Below are 26,378 nucleotides of genomic sequence, written 5' to 3' on the forward strand. Positions count from 1 at the left end.
TTTTATTTTCTCTGTGTGTATGATTCTGTGTGGTAGATGTTTATTATAACAAGACTGTTATAATAAAAATAAGTTTTAACAAGTATTTTTTCCTTTTATATTTTTGACTTAATATATTTCTTTGCTAGTGCTTATTTCCCATATGCATTTTTTTAGTTTTGTTTGGTATTTTCATTTGCAAATCTAACATGTTCTTAATCTAATTTTAATAGTACTATTTAGTACCGGCTCTTGTTTTCATAATACCAGTTTGTCCCACCACCACTGTTTACAAATTCTTAAATTGTAAATATAGAAGTAACTATCTTTACAGTTAGGCAGACTGAAGAGAAGCTATGAAAAGCTACAGAAAAAGCAAATAAGGGACTCAAGAGGAAGCACCAAAAATCACAGGGAGGATCGATCTGAAATTGAGAGGTTAACTGGAAAAATAGAGGTATGTTCATAGTAATAATTTGTTCATAGTGGTGGTCAGCCTTTACGTAGGAAAGTGCAGTTTCTAATAGTGCTATTTCCTGAAACCAATTTTTCTGTCATCTCCAGAACTGCCACTGAGCTATTTCAAAGATGGATGGGTGATCCTCAGTACATCCTACCATCATCTGATTCCCTGTGATTCACAGGGTTTAGTATCAGTAGTTCCCTTAGAGGGCATTTGGAAAGATATGGAGACATTTTTCTGGTTGTCAGAATGACTGAAGGGGCAGCTGTTATTTAAGGGGTAGGGAGCAGGAACACTAAACTCCTGGGACTGTCTCATTCAGGAGGGATCATCTCACCTGCCATGCCAGTATCTCCTCCATTGAGAAATATTGATCCCAGTTAACAGCATTCCTCCATGGGCACTGTCCTTGCCTTGTTTGTCATTGTATTCCAAGCATGCAAAAGAATAGGGCCTTAGTACATGTTGAAAAGGACAGGACAATTTTTTTGTACAGAGTACTCTGTATATCAGATTGTTTATCCTCAGGTTCCTTTTAAACATTAAGCCATTTACTTCCTTTTTTGAGGACTTAGTAACTCCATGGTTATTGTTTATTGATTTCCTGGAGGACTTATGGGGAGGTGTTAAGTCATAATTGTAAAGAGTAGATGAAGGCTGTCAATCTTTTCACCTTGAATCTGAAATTCTTCTCCTCTGTTTACACTCTGTCTGCACTAGCAGTTCTCCAGTATAAATAAGAATCACCCAGGGTACTCTTTAGGCTTTCGGAGATTTGATCCAGTAGTATGGTATGAGATCTAGGAATCTACATTTTATACAGCTTTCCTACAAGATTCTAATTCGAGAATCATTGTTCAATATCTTTGTATGATTTTACTACTTTTCTACTCAGCACAACCTGTTACCCACAAATACCTGTATATTATTACTCCATAGAATTTTAATTTCTGTGTTGAATATTCTTTTACATCTCAATATTTTGTACATTTGAATAGCTTAGAATCAGAGGACTATAGAGATCCTACTTTCACTCCAGCCCTCTTCAGGCATAACTTTTTTTCCCTGAAACCCCTCACTGCTAATACCTTACCAGTCTCTTCTTTCTACCGGAAAAACCCCACCTTTGAATTTCATGTCAGCAGCCTATATATACCACCAGCTGCCCCTACGTGATGTAGTCATCTTCTGAACCCTGAGTTAGTCCCCTGGTTCACAGACTTGAGGTCCCAGCTCATTGTCACTCTCTCCATTTCCCTTATCCTAACTCTTGAGGATTTCAGTATCTATAAGGATCCCTATACTCTGGACTTTGAGTTTGTTGGCCTTCTTTTTTCCACAGATAATTTGATATCAAATTATATCCTCTCTTTCTCAACCGCTTATTCCCATGGTTGTTCCTTGGGTCTTGTCATCACCAATACTGTAGCACCCCACAACTTCATTTTCAGGTACCTCACTTTCTCACTGCCATATCTCTTCAGCGCTCTCTCTTTAGGTCCCTGTCTCTCAGTAATCATTTGACCCTACCAGGACGGACCTTAAAGCTGTTGATTCTGTCACCACTACGCATCAACCTCATGTCCTCACTTATCAGTCTTGATTCCATGGTTCTTCATCATAGTAATTTCCTTACATTTCACTTCAATTCCTGTTTCTTTCTCTTGCTTCCATATTTGCATGGCAAAACTCCAGATTTCTCCCCTTACGTATCCTTTCTTGACTTCACTTCCTATCCTCCCCGTTTTTCTCCTTCATTTTATAGCAACTTCTTCAGGCCTCTTTACTTGTCTGCAATTCCTTTTCTTTCATTTTTTCTTGTGCCTACTCCAGTGAGGCTCTTGCTTTCTCATTCTGATAAGCTGTTTACATGGAGGTTACCAAGGACCTCCACATGCTTAAAGCTATGACTAGCTTTCCCTCCTCCCCAGAATTCTTGACTTGGCTTCACAAAAGCAACAGCAAAAACAAAAACAAAAACAAAACACTGCCCTGGATTTCTACCTTCCTTACTAGTCACTCTTTCTCAATCTCCTTTGCCTCTCCAACTATTTAACATTGGAATGCCCTAGTGTCCTGTCATTGGACTGCTTCTTTTTTTCTATTTAATTTCACTCCCTTGGTGAGCTCTCATTCAATCTCATAGCTTTAAACACAGTGTGTATGTTCACAGTTCTCAAATTTAAATATCTAGTCTTGACATCTCTTTGCCACAGAGTAATTTCTAGCTGCCTGTTTCACATCTCTTCTTGGATGCCTAAAGCTGTCTTAAACTTAACATGTTCAAAAACAAGATCCTAACTCTTCCCCATCTCAGCACCAGATCACTCATTCCTTTTTCAGTTGATTGCAACTCAATTCTTCAATTTGCTCAGGCCTAAAATATTGGAGTCATCCTTGACTTTTCTCAGCATAAACACACAATGGTTATGATACAATGTAGCATTACATAATAGCATCTCCTTTACAAAAACCTTCCAGTAGCTTTCCCTAATAGCCAAAGTTACCCTAATGGCCTATGCATTCTGGTTCCCGTTAACTCTCTGGCCATGTCTCCTCCCAATTTCCCTTATAGTCATTCCACTCCAGCCATACCAGCCTCCTTATTCTTCCTTAATACACCAGAATGCTGCTGCTGCAAGGCCCTTGTACTAGCTATTCTCTTTACCAGTATATTTTGGATTTGTCCCCCATCTCCATAGATTTTTACTCAACTGTTATTTAAAGGGGTCTGGCTAACCCTTTTAAAAATTACAAGCCCAACTCTCTGACCACTCCATGCTATTTTTCCTTCAAAGCCAGTATTACCATCTAATGTACTTTATAGACAATGAATGTGTTTTTCTCTCACCTCCAATTGACTGAGGCTAAGATTTTTGTGTTTTGTCAAATGTTGTATCCCCAGCACCTAGAACTGTACCTGGCACGAAGCAGAATGGTTGAACGAATGAATGGCAGAAACCTGGTTGTTAATAATACCCTAAGAAGCCTGAGACGTCTGAAGTTGGGGGTCCTAGAGGATAGTGATAGAAAGCCCGAGCTTACCCTACTTTCATAACCATAGGGTGCATATTATTGATCATGTGATTTGCTGTTTGATCCACCACTTACTTTTAACTGTTTGATTTTGGGTTACAAATATCTGTTAAAATTTAGTATAAATTTCCCTGGGAGTTCCAGTCTTTGTACTTTTTCTGTTGAGATAATGAAAGTTTGGATATAGAGAGATATTGTGTTAGCTGGATCTATTTGGTTTCTGAATTTTGGATACTGAGAAGTAAGAATTAGGCCCCCAGAGAGGCATAGAGAGATTGAGAAGTGAAGAATTTTCTTATTTTTTTAAATCTGTTTTTTGTTAATTATTATTGAAATAATGAAAATGCTGTAATAATAGTTGAAGTGATGCATGCACAGCTATGTGATTATAGCAAATACCATTGATTTTCCACTTTGGGTAAATCATATGCCTTGTTAATATCTATTAATACAATTGATTTGTTTAAAAGAAAAAAGAGTTTAGGCTCCCAAGAGATTTATCTGAAAATTTATTTAAATCTGTTCAGTTTCTAGGTTTGGATATCAAGAATTTGGGTAGCAGAATACCTATAATCATATATTGAAATTTTAATTTTCTTATCATCAATTTTCTGAAAAATCACTAGAACATTATAACAACCCTTAGAGGGCAGCAAATCTATGAAAATAATCATGAACCCAGTCTTTAGCATCTGTGTTTCATGCTCTTCTCCACTAGGGTGTTAAATTTAGAAAGACAGATATACGGAAGCACAGTATGTAAGGAATTCAGTTTTACTCTGTGGTTAGATCAGATAAGTGAGTAATGGGATTCCTGCTGTGGAGAAAGGTACATGTGTACCCAGGGACTTGGAGAAATAGTAAAATAAAAGTAAATATGGGAAGTAGTGACAGCAAGGGGAAGCACTTACAAGTTAAGAACCTTAATTGCCTCTTCAGGAATTTCGTCAGAAATCACTGGACTGGGAGAAGCAACGTTTGATTTATCAGCAACAGGTATCTTCTCTGGAGGCACAAAGGAAGGCTCTGGCTGAACAATCAGAGATAATTCAGGTAGGTTTAAAACATTTAGAAGTAATGAAAGAGATAAAGGTTTAGGTTAAATTTGAACTACCTTAATGCAGTTTCCTGTACAATTCAGTCTTTTTCAGCTGCTCTCTGCTGACCCGCTTCTCTTTCTTGTATAGTGAGCATATCCTTCTCTACTTACGGAATTATCCACTTGAGAATCTAGACAAGCTCAAACATCTCTCTCTTCTCCTGCCTCTCAGCGTGCGTCTACTTTTATGTCCACTCTCCTGTCTTCATGCTTGCCTGCCCCTTTGCTTGCCTTCTTGTTTCCTCACTGATTCTTACTCACTCATGCTGTCTATTGTTCTCTTGCTCTCTGTTGCTGTCTTACATTCTCATGCTCACTCTACACTCACATTCGTGTTCACTCTCCTCTTGATCTCTAGTTTTCTCTTGCTCTTGCTTTCTTCTCTCTCTCTCCTGCTCTTTCCCCACCTCACCCTCTACCCATGTTCTGTTTCTCCTTTTCCATTTCTTTCTGTCAGTTGGTCTCTAGCTTCCCTGCTCTGGCTGTTTTGGTTTGGTTCTTCTTCTGTCTGTCTTCTTCTACCTTTGTACCTAACAGCTGGGGTACCTTGGCTAGTGTGCTTCAACTGGTCTGCTTGTTTAGACACAAATGCTAAGAGAGTCACACACATTGGTGTGAATGCTAATTAAACGCATCATTGTTGTGGTAACAGAGACACTTTTTAGAGTATGAGCACTGGTATACACCTTTTATGAAGAACTACTGACTTAAGCCTAAAAAAAATAACCACCTAATTTAGGAATATCTATTCTTAAAATAGATTAAGCTTGTTCACTTTTTCAGTTAAGAGCAAAGAACCTAAAGGGAAATGAATCTTTGTGGTCATAATTATGTGCTAGATATTGTCTCGATGCTTCTTCTGGATGTATTTTGTATATGTTATCTATTATCATCATAATCTGTCAAGGTTGGTAGTTATCTGAATTTTACAGAATGAGGAAACAGACTGAATAAGTTAAGAGAGTGAGAGGGCAGGTTTGTTGTTTTTGTTATTTTTTAAAGGTTTGTTTTTATTTATTTATTTCTCCTCCCACCCCCCATCTCATTGTTTTGCCCTTGCTGTCTTTGTCTGTTTGCTGTGTGCGTGTCTTCTTTTTAGGAGGCACAGGAGCGCAACCCGGGACCTCCCATGTGGGAGGGAGGTGTCCAATGGCTTGAGCCACCTCCACTCCCATTTTTGTTTGTTTGTTTGTATATTTGTTTTCCCCAGTAATCTGCATTTATTTGCTGCTTGAGTGTTAATATGTTGCCTTTTTGCCTTTTTTAATTCCTCCGAAATATCAGCTGGCTGATAAACTACGAAGAATGCCTCTGCTGTGAGTGACCCCACTCACTATGGCAGAGGGCCCACAGCAACCTCAAGGAAGAAAATTATTTTCTAGGCTGCAGCAAGCTATGAGCCAGAGCAGGCCAAGGTAGTTCAAGGATATTTTTGACATGAATGCTAAATCACTAAACAAACATAAATAGCTAAAGTTTTGCTATTTTAATTGTGGTCTTTAGATTGGCAGAGAAGCAAATTGAGTCTTAATTTTTACAGTCCTTTGCTATTTGCTCAGGGAATGTGCTTGTTATCAATTGCTGATCCTTCTTTCAAATTGTTATTGTGGTAATCTACTCTGCTTAGTTAAAACTTCATTTCGGTAAAAATGGGATTTTAATTTGCAATAATTCAGCTGTTTATTTTCCCTACTAAGAGTAGATTTTATTTGAATTACTCTTCTCATAATTTTCTTTAAACTAAAATTAGTATTTGTTTAATTCAAAAAAATCTGTTATTTATAAATGTATTTCTATCTTTTACCCTTAGTAAACTAGACAAAATTAAATCTTTCTGTGATTCAGTATGTACCAGTGCTGTGTGGTCATCATTTTTTTTAAACTTTAAAATAAACTTATACATACCCATTACCCAGCATTAATAGTTGTCATAGTTTTATAAATCGTTTCATACCTTCCTCCTCTTTATTTTTGGCTGGAATATTCTAAGGCAAATCTCAGATGTCATCTTATTTCCTAACAGGTAAGGACTTCTTTTAAAAAATGCAATTATAAAATGTCATTATCATGTTAAAAGAATAAATAATAAATTCTTAATATAATTAATAATAGGTCTGTTCAAATTTCCCCTGTTGTCTAAGAAATGTATTTTTGCGTTTGGATGTTCAAGTTACAGTTGAGTCGAGGTTCACACATTGCATTTGGCTGATATGTAGATGTAGGTCATCACTGAACTATAACAGTAGAAAATCTAGGAGATTGGGTAAATGGATATCAACATCCTTCCTCTCCGCCATTTATAAGAAATTCTTGATATAGACTTTTTTCCCTAAATATTTTTAACATCTAAAAGTAGAATTCAAAAATACCTGCTCACTTTTTGTTTTACATTTGAGTTCTTTCCTTTTAGGCATTAAAATTATACACATTTAAATACATGTTCACTTTAGAAAAATAGGAAAATGATATTTAAGTAAAATCACCCATATTTCCACATCCTTTAGGGATTTATCATAATTAACATTTTGTTATGAATTTCTTCAAAGTTTATCTGTGGTTATATATCATGTACCTATACTACATATAGGTACATTGGGTAGGAAAAAAAAATGTGTGTGTGTATGGGTGGGAGAAGTGAGATGAAAACCTTATAAAATTACTAAGAATGGCAAAATTTTTATAATTGTTCAAGTCAGGTGATGAATATATAGGTTTTGATCATTTTATTCTCATTATATTTGTGTAAGTTTGAAAATTTCCATAATAAAACAATTTTAAATGTATTAGAGGGCATACTATGTGGCAGACAGCTATGCTAAGAACTTTATAGTAGACTATTTAATTTTCCCCACTTTAAAAAATTTCCTTTCCTAAATATTACCTGCCAACAAATGTGTGGTCATAATGATTGCATAGTAATCCACTGTATCACTGAATGTAACCTAGTTTACTTTAATCCCCTATTATTGAATAATTAGTTTAACTTTTTCATTTTTATAAATGCTACCTTGATGAACATCCTTATATAAACATTTTTGAGTTTTTGTCCATTTAGTTTCTTAGGAAATGGTTCTAGAAGTGAAATTGCTGCATATTCTTAGAGTTGTTTTTTTTAAATTAATTTTTCTTCTCTCCCCTGCACCCCCCCCCCTCGTTGTCTGCTCTCTCTGTCTGCTTGCATTCTTGTCATGTGGCACCGGGAAACTGTGTCACTTTTTTTTGTTGTGTCATCTTGCTGCATCAGCTCTCCATGTGTGCAACACCACTCCTGGGCAGGCTGCGCTTTTTTCATGCATGCGAGGCGGCACTCCTTAAACGTGGGGCTCCCCTACACCCCTGTGTGGCATGGCTGTCCTTGCATACGGTAGCACTGAGCGTGGGTCAACTCACCACATGGGTCAGGAGGCCCTGGGTGCCAAACCCTGGACCTCCTGTATGGTAGGCGGTGCTCTATCGGTTGAGCCACATCCACTTCCCCTTAGAGATTTTAATATATATTGCCAAAGTACTTTCCAAAGATGATGTACTTTTTTTTTAGGCTTTCTATGTTTGATGTCATACTATAAGGTCTTACCTAGGCCAAGATTTTTTTTAATGCTTTATAATTTCTTTTTTTTTTTTTGAATATACATATTGAATCTGAAAATTATTTTGATCTAAGGTATTTGATAGGAATCTAAGTGTACTTTTTTCTGAATGATTATCCACACGCTTTATTGACTATTACCACAATGTGTTAGTAGTTTTTTGAGATGCCACCTTGATTGTAGTATTCTAGTAGGCCTCTGCATTAGTGGGAGGAATTGAGGGCATGGGAAAATGGCTTATCCTAATGTTTTCTCCTGCAGCTTTATGGACACATTCAAATCATTTAGTGCCACTCTTCAAAAAAAAAGAAAAGAGGCCTGTAGTGATTCCAGCCCTTTGTCCTCCTTGATCTAGGGAAGAGTTCACTCTCAGGGTCTAGGCATTCTTCCTTCACTTGATGACAGCTGTGTTGTTTGTGTTTTTCTTGGGTCAGACTGCTATTAGGTCCCTGTCAGAGGTACTTATTGTGGGAAAGTCATGGGCTTCTCTTGCCATCAGGGCATGGACAAAGTACCTTCTAGTTAGATTTCTGCATTACCAGGGCCAGGCTTCTGTCAATGTGGGTCCCCCTGCTCTGGGCAGAGCCTGTTCCACATTGGGCAGTTTCCAGTCTGTGTGTCACTGGCTTAGTGTCTTCTAAGTTCTGCTCTTTTGAAATATAGACCTAATTCTGTTGACTCAATCACTTCATCTTGCTTTGGTGAGACACAGCGTGGTAACAGACATAATGTGAACTAAAATATCCTAGTGTCAGCACTAGCTGACAAGTCCAAGATTGTTGCCTGGCTCTCATAGACAAACCTGATGCTTGCACTTTTTTACTCATCTAGCAAGGGGAGATAATCACAAGAAACCCCTTTCCCCCATATACTGAGGGAGTGGGAAGAGGCTTGCATACTTGGGAAGCCAAACCATGTTTTATGTTCAAGAAGAGTGAATATCAGTTCATTCAAAATAATCAGTTCTCTAAAACAATCTATACATTTAAAACATCATCTCAATCTGAATGCCTTTGAGGCCCTCCCTAAACTGAAATTAAGATCTTAATTTCTTGAGGCTGCTGTAATAAATTACCACAAACTGGGTGGCTTTAAGCAACAGAAACTTATTCTCTCAAAATTGTGGAGGCCAGAAGTCCAAAGAAAAGGTGTTGGCAGAGCCAGCTCCCTCTGGAGGCTCTGGAGGAGAAGCCATTCCTTGCAATTCCAGTTCCTGGCCGCTGCCAGTCTCCAGAAGTCTCTCAGATGCTTATGGCTCTAGATTACCTTCTTCTCTGTGGTAGTCTCCCTCTTCCTCCCTTATGAGGACACTTGTGATAGCATTTAGGGCCCGCTCAGATTATCCAGGATAATCTCATCTCGGAATTCTTAATGTAATCCTATCTGCAAAAACATTACCATGTCAAGTAACACAGTTTCCCAAAATTAGGACCTGATTGCTTTGAGGACACCATTCAGCTACAACAAGCTCAACATATATATTTTTTGTAATGCTTTATAATTTCTTTTTATATATTTGATCTGAAAATTATTTAGGTGCAAAGATTTGATAGGGATCTGAAAGTATTTTTTCCCAGGTGATTAGCTACATAATTTATTGACTATTATATTTTGAGAACTTCACAGAATGATTCTGAAATTCTTATAGAAAAATAAATGAGTGATACTAACCAACATTTTAAAAAAGAACACTAATGGGGATGTTTGTCCTGTTAAATATTAAAATGTATTATATTAAATAGTATAGCCCCTAAACAGTTTATTTTTAGAGCTGATGGCAGAATGATGGTTAGATGAGTGTAACAGAAGGATCAGTACAGTCACTAATACACAAGGCAAATAACCCTTTGCTCTCTAGCCCCCCTCTCCAAATAATACAAGTAGTAAAAAGAAGTATGCAGGGAAATGGAGAACATGTAGAACATTTGAAACAAGATTAAGCCAACAGAAAGTATAAAATATTTAATACTTAGCTTATAAATGGTATGTAAGAAAGGTAGAGATTGCATTATATGTTTCCTTTTGACATATTTAGATGAGCTATAAGATACTGCTCAAGTTAATTTTAAATCTACTCAATTATATGTATTTTTAATGCTTTAAACTTATCAATTATATGTATTTTAAAAGCATCATTTTCCAGCCACTATTTGTGAAGAAGGGATGATCTTAACTCAAATGTTAACTTGTTGTCTTGGTAGAATTATCACAAAGTGAATTGAATTGACTCAGATGCATCATTTTCCAGGCACAATTTATGAAGAAGGGATGATCTTAAATGCTAACCTTTTGTCTTGATAGAATTATCACAGAGTGAAACAAATTGACTCAGACCTACTATATAAAAGCTTATGGGGGGAAGCGGATTTGGCTCAAGGGATAGGGCATCTGCCTACCACATGGGAAGTTCAAGGTTCAAACCCAGGGCCTCCTGACCCATGTGATGAGCTGGCCCAAGCGCAGTGCTGATGCGCGCAAGGAGTGCCATGCCACGCAGGGGTGTCCCCTGCATAGGGAGCCCCCTGCACAATGAGTGCACCCTGTAAGGAGAGTCACCCAGCGTGAAAAAATGCAGCCTGCCCAGGAGTGGCTCCACACACATGGAGAGCTGACACAGATGATGCAACAAAACGAGACACAGATTACGGGTACCACTGACACAAGCAGACATATAAGAACACACAGTGAATGGGAACAGAGAGCAGACAACTTGGGGGGAGGGGGAATGAGGAGAGAAATAAATAAAAAATAAATCTTAAAAAAAAAAAAGCTTATGGGGCCATAGACACAACAGTGATAAGAGATTTTTTACTGATAGCTTTACCCTTAGCAGAAATGCTCCCAGAAATGCCTCTACTGACAGAATTGGAATTGACACTGATGGGGAGCATGGTAAGAGATTGATGCCTGCAGTGGGATCATTTAGAAAATAAAAAGGCATTGTGGCTTCCTATCACATTGTTCTCAGGAATCTTACTATCTGGGAAAGTTATTTCCTTGAAGCACCAGGAAACATAGAGATGGAGAAGACTTGAATTTACCTCTAATCTTCAGCCCTTCTCTACTCTGCGTCTTTACAGCCCACCCTCTTGTTTTTCCAACTCCCTGATATAAATTGTCATCTTAATTATTTCTTTACTTTTAACCACAGTCTGCAGTGGTTTGTGTTGTTAAAATTATTCCACCCACTCCAATAGAATAGTTAGAATGTTATGTGTTAGATTAGTAAGAGGTAGTTCTCATTTCTGGTTCAAAAAAATTAGTGGCAGTGGTTAGTACTAAAAAGTTTTAAAAAATATGTAAGGTTAGGGAAATTGTGAGAGGATGGTGTTAGATTAGGCGGTACTCAACTGTCTCACAGAAACAATGGAGAAAGAGCCAAAAGCTGTACAAGAGAACTGCTATGGGGGTCAGCAGACTTGGAGAAGAGTATAGAATTGAAGAGATTGAAACAATCATCAAAAACCTCCCAAAGATAAAAAGCCCGGGATCAGAAGGTTTCACAGGTAAATTCTACCAATCATTCAAAGATGACCTAATACCAATCTTGAATTAAGCTCTTCCAAAACACAGAACAGGAAAGAAACATAAAGCCAACATCACCCTAATACCAAAACCAGACAAAGATTCTATGAAAAAAGAAAATTACAGACCAATATCGCTAATGAACACAGATGCAAAAATCCTCAACAAAATACTTGCAAAATGAATCCAAAAGTACATTAACAGAATTAACTGATGTGGAGACATTGGCCATGGGAGCTGCTGAGGGCAGGGAAAGGGAAGAAGAGGTGTGGTATGGGGGCATTTTCAGGACTTGGAGTTGTCCTGAATGATATTGCAGGACAGATGCAGGACATTATATATCCCGCCATAACCCACTGAATGGACTGGGGGAGAGTGTAAACTACAATGTAAACTATAATCCATGCTGTGTAGCAGCATTGCAAAATGTATTCATCAAATGCAGTGAATCTGCCACGCTGATGAAAGAGGTTGATGTGGGAGGAGTGGGGGTGGGGTGGGGAGTGGGTATGTGGGAACCTTTTATATTTTTAATGTAATGTTTTGTGTGATCTATGTCGCTTTAAAAATAATAGGGATAATAAACTAATTATAAAAAAATATTAGGGAAGCGAACTTGGCCTAATGGATAGGGTGTCCGTCTACCACATGGGAGGTCTGCGATTCAAACCTTGGGCCTCCTTGATCCGTGTGCAGCTGGCCCACACACAGTGCTGATGCGCACAAGGAGTGCCCTCCCATGCAGGGGTGTCCCCTGCGTAGGGGAGTCCCAAGACAGGAGTGCGCCCTGTAAGGAGAGCCGCCCAGTGCAATAGAAAGTGCAGCCTGCCCAAGAATGGCGCTGCACACACGGAATGCTGACTCAGCAAGATGACACAACAAAAAGAAACACAGATTCCCGTGCCGCTGACAACAACAGTAGCGGCCAAAGAAGAGCACACAGCAAATAGACACGGAGGACAGACAACTTGGTGGGGGAGGGAAGGGGAGAGAAATAAATAAAAAATCTTAAAAAAAAAAAAATTATACACCATGATCAAGTGGGTTTTATTCCAGGTATGCAAGGCTGGGTGATTCAACACAAGAAAATCAGTTAATGGAATAAACCACATTGATAAATTGAGAAAGAAAAATCACATGATTCTGTCCATTGATGCAGAAAAGACGTTTGACAAAATACAGCACCCTTTCTTGATAAAAACACTCCAAAAGACAGGAATAGAAGGAAGCTTTCTCAAAATGGTGAAGTGAGTATATAAAAAACCCTGTAGTTAGCATTGTGCTCTATGGTGAAAGACTGAAAGCTTTCCCACAAGATCAGGAACAAGACAAGGGTGCCACTGTCACCATTATTATTCATTATTGTGCTTGAAGTTCTAGCTAAGGCAATTAGGCTAGGTAAATAAAAGTGCACCTAAATAGGAAAAGAAGTAAAACTTCCACTATTTGCTGATGATATGGTCCTATATTTAGAAAATCCTGGAAAAAAAAACACAATAAAGCTAGAATAGATGAGCTCAGCAAAGTGACAGGATACAAGATTATGCAAAAATCAACAGTGTGTCTATATATTACTGATGTGCATTCTGAAGAGGAAATCAGAAAAAAATATTCCATTTATAATAGTCACTAAAACAATAAAAATATTTAGGAATAAACTTAACCGAGGACATAAAGCACTTGTATTCGGAAAACTACCTAACTTTGTTAAAGGAAACAGAAGAAGACTTAAATAAATGGAAGGATTGGAAGACTAAATATTGTGAAGATGTCAATTCTACCCAAACTGATTTACAGATTCAAGGTAATCCCAATAAAAATCCCAATAGCCTCTTTTGCAGAAATCGAAAAGCCAATAATCAAATTTATTTGGAAGGGTAAGGGGCCCCAAATAGCCAAAAATGTCTTAAAAATAAGATTGAAGTTGGAGGACCCTTACTTCCTGACTTTAAAGCATATTATTTAGCTAAAGTAGTAAAAACAACAACAACCCAAAACAACCAAAAACCACAAAACAGCATGGTACTGACATGAAGACAGACAGACTGACCAATGGAGCTGATTTGAGAACTCAGAAGTAGACCCTCATATCTACAATCAAGTGATTTTTGAAGAGACTGTTAAGCTCACCCAGCTGGGCAAGCACAATCTACTCAACAAATGATGCTGGGAGAACTGGATAGCCATATCCGAAAGAAAGAAAGAAGACCCATATCTCATGCCTCACACAAAAATTAACTCAAAATGGATCAAGGACTTAAATGTGAAAGTGACAACCATATAACTCCTAGAAGAAAATGTAGGAAAACATCTTAATCTTGTGGTTGATAGTAGCTTCTTAAACCTTACATGCAAAGTATGAACAACAAAAGAAAAAAATAGCTAAATGGGACCTCCTTAAAATTACACACTTTTGCACCTCCAAGGACATTGTCAAAAGGGTGCAAAGGCAGCCAACTCAGTGGGAGAAAATAATTTGACAATCACATATCTGATAAGGGCTCAATATTCATGATATATAAAGAGATCATGCAACTCAACAATAAAATTATCTATTTAAAAAATGGGCAAAAGACTTGAAAAGACAATTGTCCAAAGAAGAAATACAAATTGCGAAGAAATACCTGAAAAAATTTTCAACATCACTGGCACATAGGGAAATGCAAATCAAAACTACAATGAGGTATAATTTCATCCCTATTAGATTGGCCACTATGAAAAAGTCAGAAAACCATAAATGTTGGAGAGGCACAGCCACTGTGGAGGACTGTTTGGCAGTCCCTAAAAAAGTTGAATATAGACTTGCCATGTGACCCTGCAATACCACTACTGAGCAGAACTGAGACCAGTGACACAGACACCTGCACACCGTGTTCCCTCCAAAAGATGGAAACCCAGGTGTCCATCAGCTGAAGAATGGATAAACAAACTGGTATATGCACACGATGAAATGTTATGCAGCTGTAAGAAGAAATGAAGTTGTGAAACATAACAACATGCTTGAACCTGGAGAGCGTGAAGCAAGCCAGACACAAAAAGACAAATACTGTATGATTGTGCTCTTATGAACTAAATATATTATGTAAACTCATGGAATTAAAATTAGAATATAGGTCACCAGAAAATAGAATGAGTGTAGAGAATGAAGCCGATGGTTAATGTGTGCAGAATTGTTTAAAAGGTTGTTTGTAAAAATTTGGAAATGAATGGAAATGGTAGAGCACATCATGGTGTTTGTGACTAGCAGAACTATTGTATGGGTATGACAGTGGTTGAAAGGGAAAGCGTAAGGACATTTACATTACTAGAAGGAAAGCTAAAAAATGAAACATGAAACTGTATAACAGTGAAACCTCATGTAAAATAAGAATATGGGTGATATTGCATATATAAGACTTTTTACAAAGAATAAATACAAATATACAAGAATGAAGAAAACAATAGCAGCTGTGTACAGCAGGGGAAGCATAGAGAGATTGAGAGGTGATGAGTTTTGTTTGGTTGGTTTGTTCGGAAAATGAAAATAAGAGTGATTGGTGTGATGAAGGCACAACTATGTGATTATACCAAATACTATTGATTGTACAGTTTGGATGGATTTATGCTTTATTAATATGTATTTTTGTTAAAAATATTAGTTTAAAATATTTCTGAGGCCAGGTATTTAAGAGAAATAACCATTTGTGTTTTTATTATAATTTTTTTTCTCAAGTTCTCTAGTATTCTTGAGCCATTCTAGTGCAGTCCTGCCCAGTGGAAATATAATGTGAGCCACATATGTCATTTTACATTTTCTGGAGCCCCCCTAAAAAAGTAAAAAGAAGCAGGTACAATTAATTTTAGCGGTATATTTTATTTAATGCAATCTATCAAAAAATATTATTTTAACATTTACATTCTTTTCTTTTTTGCACTGAGTCTTTGAAATCCAGTGTGTATTTTATACTTACAGGACATCCCATTTCAAACCATCTACAATTCAGGTGCTTAATAGCCACCACATGTAGCTCATTGCTACTATATTGGACAGGTCAGGTCTAGTATATTAATTCTAGTTAATGAAAATTTAGAATTTATACTTGATTTGGTTCTGTACTTTTAACTTTGCCTAAATACACTGAATATTTTTAGATGACTGAGATAGTGAATCAATGAAAGAAGGCCATATTCTTGATTTTTCAGAACTTATAAGTTTGCTAGTTTTTAAGTAGCAAATCTAGACTCACTGGTTAACCTATAATTTAGTTAAAAACTATACCTTGGGAAGCGGATGTGGCTTAGGCAGTTGGGTGCCCACCTACCACATGGGATGTCCTGGATTTGGTTTCCAGAAGATGAGAAAACAGCAAACTGATGTGAGGGGCAGGCATGGCAAGATGATACAATGAGGAAATACAATGAGAGGCATAACAAGCAGGGCATGGAGGTGGCTCAAGTGATTGGACACCTTCGTCCCACATGGGAGGTTCCAGGTTTGGTTCCCAGTGCTTCCTAAAAAGAAGACAAGCAGACACAGCAGACAGCGAGGGCAAACAACAAGGAGGGAGGGGAGAAATAAATCTTTTTTTAAAAAATATACCTTAAACTGTAACGTAAACATTGAATTTAGTTGAGGATCACAGATTTAAATTGAATAACATTAAAGTATTCAAGTATAAGGTATTAAAGAAAAACATGTCAGTATTTTGCAATTCTCTGCTGTCTTCATCTTGAGTGTCCATTTGGGCAGTGATTTTCAAGTTGTTCTGCCAATCCTCAAATATACCTTGGAGGTATATTGGGCTGCTGTGTAGGTTAAGGTAGGGTTGGTGGAGGCTCAACAAGCATTTCTAGCCCTTTCTTCTCTCTCACTCTCACCTAATCTGTGCATTTATTCTGCACAGGATTCTGTATAAGATTTCTTATTGGAAAAAAATAATTCATACTGTATTTTAAAAGTTTGGAGGCAGTTGCATACTTAGCAGTTATTCCAGTGTATCTAAACCTATGTTGATGTTCTTTCACAATATTCTAGTGATCTGGTAAAAAATATTTGGTTCTTTATACCAGAATATTGACCTATAATTTATGCAACATTGCTTGTCTCTTTTCCTCTTTTTTCCCACCCCTGCCCCAGGTTTTGTTTGTTTGCTTTTTTTAAAGATTTTTAAAAAATTTATTTATCTTCCCTTCCTCCGCCTTTCTCCCTCTCCCTCCCAGTTGTCTGCTCTCTGTGACCATTCGCTGTGTGTTCTTCTGTGTCTGCTTGTATTCTTGTCAGCAGAACCGGCCGCCCCAGGTTTATTGACATTATTTAGCCATCTGCTTTATGTGAATGTGTATGGTATGTGAATATATCTCAGTAAAACTGCTTAATAAATAAATAAATATGCAAGAATAGCCAGAAAAAGCATCTGTGTACAGCTGGGGAAACATAGGTTGTAAGGTGAAGAATTTTCTTACTTTTTTGTCTTTTTTGTTTACAATAAAATCTTTTAATCTGCGGCAGATGGATTTTCTGAGATGTTTCCATTTAAATTAAAATAAAATTGTATGCCTTTGCCTTTAGAAATATGTAGAATGGGAGAGATTTGCTTACAGAAGATTTATATTCATATTCAGTGTGTAGGTGAAGTCCATGTCTGGATGCTGAGTTGAAACTTGTGGAAACTAACTGTAGTAAATTAAGCCAATAGATCAAATCACTGATAAATGTCACTGTAGTACAAATGACTGAATTTGTACAGAAATTTTGTTTCATAGATTAAAAATAATTGTGGTTGAAGAAAAAAATAAAACTTGTGGAAAATAGGAAGTTGGGATCTAAAACCTTCTATAGCTGGGATGCATAATCTAAAAATAGTATCTAAGTCTGTAGGAAGTAGTTTTATTTCTATATACCTTGGTAGAAACATTATTAAAAGAAACTAATTTGAGATGTGCTACCTTTGGTTAATTCTTTTAGCTCAGAAATGTCCAAAAATTGATGAGACCAATCCTTCCTCCCCTCCAACTGCTTTTCAAGGAACAAAATTCCAGTTTTCCTCATACAAGTTAAACAGTTTTTGTGGTCATACAGGGCTCCCGTATATTACCCCACCACCAGCACCTTTCATTTTTGTGAAACAATTGTTACAAACTATAAAAGAGCATCTTCTAAATATTACTTATAACTATAGCCAATATGTTTCAATTCCTCACCTGTATTTTTTAAAAACAGATAAATGGTTTATTAAAGCAGAAATAAGTGAGAACAATCAAAGAACAACTTTATTCTTCTAACATTACATTCACTCATGTTCTGTCAAATTTCCCTTTTCCCCTTGTAGACACTGTTTTATGTAGAATGTATAGCTTCTTTCATACATTTCAGGTTTAAATTTTTGAGATTGAATGAAAAATCAAAACATCCACCTTTCCCTTATTCAAAGCTTCCTCTCTGCTCTCTCCAAGCCAGGCCTATGTCTTGAGTGAGAAACTTCATTAATTTGGAAATTCCTGATTTTAATTATCCTCCTCCTATTGCCGCCTCCTTTTTTTCTGGGTTTCCTAGGGTTAGGATTGAGATTGAGGAATAAGAAGAAAAAAGGAAAGTTGTCTTATTGATAATCATAGCCGTGCCTTCTGGGGTGGGGAGACACTTAAAATGCTGGGTTTCTTACGGGTGCGTTAGTGGATAGTTCAGAGGCCTTAGTGGAGAGGCCTTCGGAACTCTAGGTTTCCCTGAAATGGACCCTGCTCCCTCCGGTGGACTGCCCTTCCCCAGGGACTCACCTCCTGCTTAGGTGAGAGGAATCCAGGTTTGTGGAGTTGAAGTTTTTATGAAAGCGAAACTCAGGTTCATTTTAGTCTCCCTTATTCATTATTTATTCTTTAATTCTTTTATCATTTAATTTTACCTATTGGTATTCAATGTATTTCTAGGCTCAACTTGCCAATCGGAAACAGAAGTTAGAGTCTGTGGAGCTGTCCAGCCAGTCGGAAATTCAGCACCTCAGCAGTAAGTTGGAGCGGGCCAATGACACCATCTGTGCCAATGAGCTGGAAATAGAGCGCCTCACCATGAGGGTCAATGACTTGGTGGGAACCAACATGACCGTTCTGCAGGAACAGCAGCGCAAAGAAGAAGAATTGAAAGAATCTGAAAAACTGTTAGAGGTATGTAAAATTACTGTAATTGGAGAAATGTGTGCAGGAATTTTTTAAGGGAGAAGAATAACCCAAAATCGAGGGACCCTACTCTATGGCAGGTGGATCAGATATTGATAGCCATATCAATGTTGTGCCTATTATTTAAGTTATAGATCTGACTCCCTGGATTCTGTTTCTCACAAAATAGGAAAATAATAATACATGACTTTTTCCTGACTATTTTGTAGGTTCTGCAAGAAGAGAAGAGAGAATTGAAGGCAACTCTTCAATCTCAAGAAAATTTCATCCGTGAAACACAGATTCAAAAGGAGAAACTGCAAGCAAAAATAAAGGCTACTGACAGTCAACATGTACTAGAGATCATAAGGTATATTTAATTTTTTTTTTTAGGTACTGGGCTGGGATTGAACTTAGGACCTCGTATGTGGGAAGCTGACACACAACCGCTTGAGCTATGTCCACTCCCCTATTTAACCTTAAATATTATTAATCCCAGCTGCTTCGTGGCTTGGCATTGAGCACCAGTTTTGATGCTGCCCGTAATTTCGAATTTAATCATATTAAGTGTTTTATTCAGTTTTATCTTTTCTAATGCTATAAAATTTATTGTGCTTAGTTTTTTTCTGCCTTCAGTTTGGTCTCTAGCAGATCCTGCAATGTTTGAAGTGTTAGAGACCTCTTGGCCAGTCCTCACCCTTGGTGGAACTCCGAGTGTGAAAGGAATTGCTCTTGTCTTCTAGAAGGCTTCTCTTTGATAGATTAAGTCATAATTAGTGACTGCTTACCATTAATACTGGCCAACCATTTAGATAGCCCCTTTTTTAAAAAAGTCCTAAAGTAATTTTATGTGTATATATGGTAATTTTATGTATATAAATGAGAGGTTTGGAAAGTAATAGAATGACTATACTCCTTTATGTGGTTTAAGTCTGGTGCACACTTTTATTTTTGCCAGGACTCTCCTCTTTTGTAATTTCACTTTCTTTGGCTCAAGGTATCAAGTGTCAACCAAGTGATTTTGGTCATTTTTCCTTTCTTTCTGCCTTGATTCAACAGGCTAAATCCCAGGTGAGAAAGAAGTAAATTTGCTACTAACTTTTTTGAGAAGCATCATTCCTGTTTACTCTTCCAGTGTTTTTTTAGTAAAGAAGGAGACAAACTGAAGAATTCCAAACACAATTGGAAAATTCAAACGGGTTGTGTGTTGCTTGTTTTTGTTTCCAAAGATTAAAGGCTTTTATCAATCATCCTTCCCTAGGTCGCTGGAAGAGTCTCAGGCAGAAAGGAGGTATGCCTCTCAAGAGCAGGGGGACTTAGAAACTGTGCTCTCCCAACTGGATTTCAACCACAGCAGTGAAGAACTCCTGCAGGCAGAGGTGACTCGTCTTGAAGGCAGGTAGATATTTATATACACATTCCAAAACCTTTGAGGTTATTAAAATGATTTTAAATTGACTATCATATTGATAAACTAATATAGTATTCTTAGTGTAAAAATAGGTTTTTTTCTAGCATGCACAAATGGCCCAACTTATTTCATTGAGCTATGATTAGCACAACTTCCTAGTCATTCCAACACCGAATCTCCCATGTGGCCGTGATCTCTTAGTATGGGTGAATTGATGAATGAAATGTCTGTGCTCTTAAGGCTCTACTTGTGCACTGTACCTCCAGTTATTGACTTTCTCTTCTTCTGCATCATCAATTGCTGCTGAATCACTCCCTTTGGTTTAAAACATACTATATATCTCCCAACTTGGGAAAAAAATAAAAGCCCTGCTTTAACCCTACATCTACATCAAGTTGCTTCCACATTTCTAAGCTTTCCCTCCCCCTTTTTAAAAAGATATCTTTTATTTATTTCTCTTTCTGCCCTCGTTGTTTGCACTCACTGTCTGCTCTCTTTGTCTGTTCATTATGTGCTCATGCTCTTTTTTTTTTTTTTTAGAAGGCACTGGGAATGAAACCCAGTCCCTCCCAGGTAGGAGGGAGGTACCCAATCACTTGAGCCGCCTCCACTCCCTGCTTTGTTGTGTCTTGCGTTGTGTTTCTTCATTGTATCATCTCATTGAATCATCTTATTGCATCAGCTCGCTATGCTAACCTGCCATGTCTGCTCAATGCCTTGCTTTCCTTCTCCAGGAGGCACCAGGAACCGAACCCAGGACCTGCCATGTGGTAGGCGGGCACCCAATTGCTTGAGCCACATCTGCTTCCCATAAACACCCCTTTTAAAGCCATATTCTTCAAGAGTTATCTATACTTGCTCTATGTCTTCACTTTTCCCCTGTTCAAAACCCTCTTCAATTGGCTTTCATCCCTCTCACCACACTGAAAATGCCCTTGGTGAGATCATGATTGACATGTAGTGCTCCTTCTTCCTGTTCTGCAGGGCTGTTGGTATTTCCTGGGGTGTTGATTGAATCCTGACTAAAGCTATACCATGCCTATCCTTGTCATACTTGTATGTAAACTTTTTTGTTTGTCATATCTCTAAACTTTTTGACTATGAGAGTTTGATACTTTGTTGTTTTTTTAAAGATTTATTTTTTATTTATTTCTCTCCTCTTCCTCCCCCAAACTCCCCCCCCCCCCCCCGGCCCCGTTGTCTGTTCTCTGTGTCCATTTGCTGTGTTCTTACATGACCGCTTCTATCCTTATCAGTGGCACTGGGAATCTGTGTTTCTTTTTGTTGCGTCAGCTCTCCGTGTGTGCGGCGCCATTCCTGTGCAGGCTGTACTTTCTTTCGTGCTGGGCGGCTCTCCTTACGGGGCGCACTCCTTGCGCGTGGGGCTCCCCTATGAGGGGGGCACCCCTGTGTGGCAGGGCACTCCTTGCATGCATCGGCACTGCATGTGAGCCAGCTCCACATGGGTCAAGGAGGCCTGGGGTTTGAACCCTGGACCTCCCATGTGGTAGGAGGCTCTATCTGTTGAGCCACGTCTGCTTCCCAGTTACAATTTTAATTAGGCATGTCAGGGAGAAAATAAATTTGAAAAAAATTGATTAACTTTGGTTTAAACACATTAATCATGATCATTTGTAGAGTAACATTTTCTGTATATAAAAGATAATACATAAACTATTAGCCTTTTGGCAAAGGAGTAAGGAAACATTGCCTTTTTATCTTTTGTAGGATATCTTTAATACATATTTAAATTTTCACTTTTATTTCTGCTTTCTGAAAATCACTAATAATTTTCTTTGTTTTTGTACATATTAAACACACGTTTTGCTTTTTTCCTTTTTCTACCTTGGAATACTTAGGATATTCTTTATTATTATTACTGAGGTATATGTGTACTCTTCAGATTGAGTAAAATAATAAATATTTTTGTTATTGGAAAAAAACCTGAAATTTTTATCGTAAATTTTGCATTGATTGGGTGTTTGATAATATTTTAAAATGTGTATTTTATTATGCTCTCATTAGTCTCTGAACACTTGACTATTGCTTCTGACTTGCTTTGTTACCATGGATACTGTATTAGTCAGCTAAAGGGGTACTGATGCAAAATACCAGAAACTGGTTGGTTATTATGAAGAGTATTTATTTGGGGTAGGAGCTTACAGATACCAGGCCATAAAGCATATGTTACTTCCCTTACCAAAGTCTCTTTTCACATGTTGGAGCAAGATGGCTGCCGATGTCTGCATGGGTTCAGGCTTCTTGACTTCCTCTCTTCCCAAGTCTTGCTTCTTTCCAGGCTCAGGGTTCCTCTCTTCCCAGGGCTTGCTTCTTCCTGGGCTCAGGGTTCCTCTCTTCCTAGAGCTTGCTTCTCTTTCCTCTGTGTGCTTACTTCCTGGGGCTCCAGATTAAGACTTCAGCCTCAGACTCCAACATCAAAACCCTCATCTCTGTCCTTTGCCATGTCTTTTACCAGTGAGTCCCCACCTACCAACACCCTACTGACGTGGCCTAATCAAAGCCGTAATCATAATTTAATCAAGCCCAGGTACAGAACAGTTTACAAACATAATCCAATATCTATTTTTGGAATTCATAACTTTATCAAACTGCTACAGATACCTTATCCTCTTTAAGCCCCAATTTTCCCATCTGTAGATAGGACAAAATTATCTGATTTTTTTGTCTCTCTAGCTCAGTGTTTGGTATATTGTAAGCCTTCGATAATCATAAATAAAGTAGGGTTTTTAGAAATAGGTAGAACTGGAACAATTGAATACAAATAGCCGTGTTCAGAAATAAAATAATGTTCTTATTAATTTTTGTTGTTTATAAAAGCAAGTAGAAAAAGAAGCCCTTTAGACAGTTTGCTTTGTTCTGTTTGAACAAAATATTCCTTAAAACAGGAAATGTAGAATACATTTAAATAACTCTTTTTTTGTCATTGTATTGCAAAGATGGTAATTTCGAATGATAGCTTGTTTGATAAGTTGCCTATGTTGGGAAACTAACATAGGTGATAATTATTTTACTGAGCAGTCTAGAACCTTATGCAGGGGCAAAGGGAGTAATAGACAAAGTTGAAGGGAAATACAAAGTAAAAGACATTATTTTAATCATAGAATTTGCAGTCTTCAAAACAAAATATACATGTTAAAGGATCTGAGGGCCATTTGAAGCAGCATGATAAGTACTGAAAATTGTAGAAAATGTCTACATTATAGCTATAAGAATTGAGAATAAGCTCTATTTAAGGTGATGGGGAAATGAAGGCTGGGGTAGCTCTGAAGAGGTAAATGCTGGTGTGATTCTTGAAAGGGTATTGAGCATCCATTGCCAGATGGAAGCAACAGGTGCTCTGTAGTCAAGGGCATGAGATATGAAAAAACAAGAAGTCAGGCATAGCAAGGGCACCTGGCAGATGAGTAAAGCTTATTGATTTAGGATCAAAAAACCATGTTGGGGAAAACGAGCAATGAGATAAGAGAGGTGTAGTTCCTCTGAGTTCCTTATTTTTGATGAGGGAGTCACCAAGGGATCAATTCTTAAATTAGGGTGAAAATTCTTCAAAGAAGTTATGTTTAGGATCGAATTATAGATAAGTGTAGTGAAAATTGAGATTACAATGACAGCATCTGTACAACTAGAGGAAAATAATTAGCTAAGTTTCTGTGTAATCTTGAGAATTTTTGTAACTGGTTAAATTTTAGGCAAGGGACAGTATAGGAAAACCCACAAGTGAAAAGTATCTGAAAGTTAGAGTTGGATTTAACTGCCTCTGGTGATGAGGATTTTGGAAATGAGTTTTAATTTGGGGAGTAGAGTGATGTTTAACACATTGGCAAGCATTTTCTTAGACATTAAGAGAGTAACTTAATCTAATTTATTTTGTTTAAATATGTGATTTTATTTTTGATATACAGTTTGGAATCTGTGAGTGCAACATGTAAACAACTGAGTCAAGAACTAATGGAAAAATATGAAGAACTGAAAAAGATGGAAGGCCATAACAATGAGTACAGGACAGAGATTAAAAATGTAAAAATCTGTATGCCTGGGATTGCAAAGTTGTATACATTTATGGACTGAGCTATGGGTTGGCATTATAGAGGTTGTATTTAATGAGAGAAAAATGTATTCCAGAGTACCAAGTTGATATTCAGGAGTGGAAGAGCACCTGGAATGTGCTTAGTGAAAGCACCGTTATTCTTTGGCATCCTCAGGAATGTCATATAAATATTTTTAAGATAATTAAAGCATATCCCCTTTGAACTCTAAAACTTTATTTAAAAACAAACATTATTTTTAGACATTTTTTGATGAAAAACTCTTTAAAAGATATATACTTTCTTCTTTATGAAAAGAAATACGAGCTATCATTTAATATTTTCTTATTGATTGAAGGTAGTTATGGATATATTTTCCTTCTGTGCTGTGATTTAGTTATATCATCTCTAGCTGTTAAGGTACGTGGAACTGTTCATCTCTACCTTACTGGGCCCTGGCTGCTTTGTTTGCTGCCTTTATTATTATTATTATTTCCTTATTTTTTATATTACTTTTAGCCCCTTTCTTCCTCTTGCCTATTTATTGTTTATTATATTCCATGGACCAGAAAACCATATAAGCAAAATTTTTAGGTTTGCAACTAAAGAAAGAATGAAGGTCACAGGTGCTGTCCTCTAAATAAAGTGTACATGGACTTTGATGCTGTTCCTCAGCATTTGAATAATCTGTTGTCTCTTCCTATTTTGAGATCCAATAAAATTGTTGATGTAACCACCTGCCCTTCAGTACAGATATGCAACTTGGTAAATTGCTAATTTTCTGCAGATTTAACCTAGGAAAAATTTCATGTCTTTAGCTAAAGTAAAACCATGTTTTTTAAATTATTATTATTATTACTTTGAAATAATGAAAATGCTCTAATAATGATGGAAGTGATGAATGCACAACTATGAGATTATACCAAATACCATTGATTGTATGCTTGGATGAATTGAATGCTTTATTAATATGTATCAGTGAAATTGATTTGTTAAAAAAATAATATTAAAAATAATTCTAAAAGAACCCATATTAACTATTAATGTATTTTTTTTTCTAGATGCTTTCTCTAAATTTTGGTGCTTTCCTTTCTGTTTCTTTGTAGTTGAAAGAACAGATTTTACAGGCTGAGCAGAGTTACAGTTCTGCACTAGAAGGAATGAAGATGGAAATCTCCCACCTAACTCGGGAGTTGCATCAGCGAGATATCGCTATTGCTTCTGCCAAAGGTTCTTCCTCAGACATGGAAAAGCGACTCAAAGCAGAAATCGAAAAGGCAGAAGAAAAAGCAATGGAGCACAAGGTGAAGTTTAAACAAAACCCCATTTTAAAAATTTTTCTTTTATTTTATATATATATATTTTTATTTTTTTAATTTTAATTTTCATTTATTTTTTGATACTGGGGCCAGGGATTGAACCCAGGACCTCATATGTGGGTAACCGGCACTCAACCACAGAGCCATATTGGTTCCCCTGAGTTAGGTTTTTTCATTTGTGTGCTTTTTGTTTGTTTTTGTTTTAAGGATGCATCAGGGACCAAACCTAGGACCTCCCGTGTGGGAAGTAGGTGCTCAACTGCATGAGCCATACCTGCTCCCCTGAAGCATGTTTTTGAAGATTGAATGTATTGAAGATATAGTTTCCATAATACTTAATTTAATAAATTTTTAGTAGACAATTGCCTGGCGTTGAGGGAATACTGACTGACAAGCCTTCTTGTGAGGATTGTTGGAGAGGTGAGAGTAAACAGAGAAAAACAAGAGAGACCATTTCAGTAGTGTGCGGCATCAGGCTCCAGGGCGAGGGAGCATACCTGAGGCCTACCAGACCTAGGCCACTCAATTCGGAGGCTTCCCAGAGGGCATGGGGTCTCAGTTAAGATCTGAGGGCTGAACAGGAATTAGTTGGGTGAGGGAGAATGTTTTAATTTGCTGGCTGCTAAACCAAATACCATGCAATGGGTTGCCTTAATCAGCGGAAATGTATGGGCTCACGGTTTTGAGGCTAGGAGAAGCCCAAAATAAAGGCTTTCTCCCAGAAGATTGGCTTAATGGAGGGGCTGCTGGTGGTCCTCGGTCCTTGGCTTTTCTGTCACGTGGCA

The 26,378-nt window shown here is 37.4% G+C and overlaps 1 protein-coding gene across 15 annotated transcripts in view; it reads left to right on the plus strand.

Moving 5' to 3' along the window:
* CEP63 (centrosomal protein 63) overlaps positions 1-26,378 on the plus strand; it is an 81,541-nt gene that overhangs the window by 36,629 nt on the left and 18,534 nt on the right. For 11 of the 15 annotated variants that reach the window (XR_011648560.1, XR_011648561.1, XR_011648563.1 and 8 more), the window contains 7 exons: positions 314-436; positions 4,418-4,531; positions 18,593-18,826; positions 19,048-19,187; positions 20,079-20,216; positions 24,152-24,266; positions 25,381-25,578. Coding sequence is in view for 11 of the 15 variants with exons in the window: in XM_012519052.4 (XP_012374506.3) it covers positions 314-436; positions 4,418-4,531; positions 18,593-18,826; positions 19,048-19,187; positions 20,079-20,216; positions 24,152-24,266; positions 25,381-25,578 (1,062 nt within the window). In the remaining 4 variants the exon portion in view is untranslated. The remainder of the gene's footprint in view (positions 1-313; positions 437-4,417; positions 4,532-18,592; positions 18,827-19,047; positions 19,188-20,078; positions 20,217-24,151; positions 24,267-25,380; positions 25,579-26,378) is intronic. The other 4 variants (XM_058294984.2, XM_058294986.2, XM_071214511.1 and 1 more) reach the window with 1 other exon arrangement.

The sequence above is a fragment of the Dasypus novemcinctus genome, chromosome 4 (assembly GCF_030445035.2).
Source record: "Dasypus novemcinctus isolate mDasNov1 chromosome 4, mDasNov1.1.hap2, whole genome shotgun sequence".
NCBI classification, from domain to species: domain Eukaryota; kingdom Metazoa; phylum Chordata; class Mammalia; order Cingulata; family Dasypodidae; genus Dasypus; species Dasypus novemcinctus.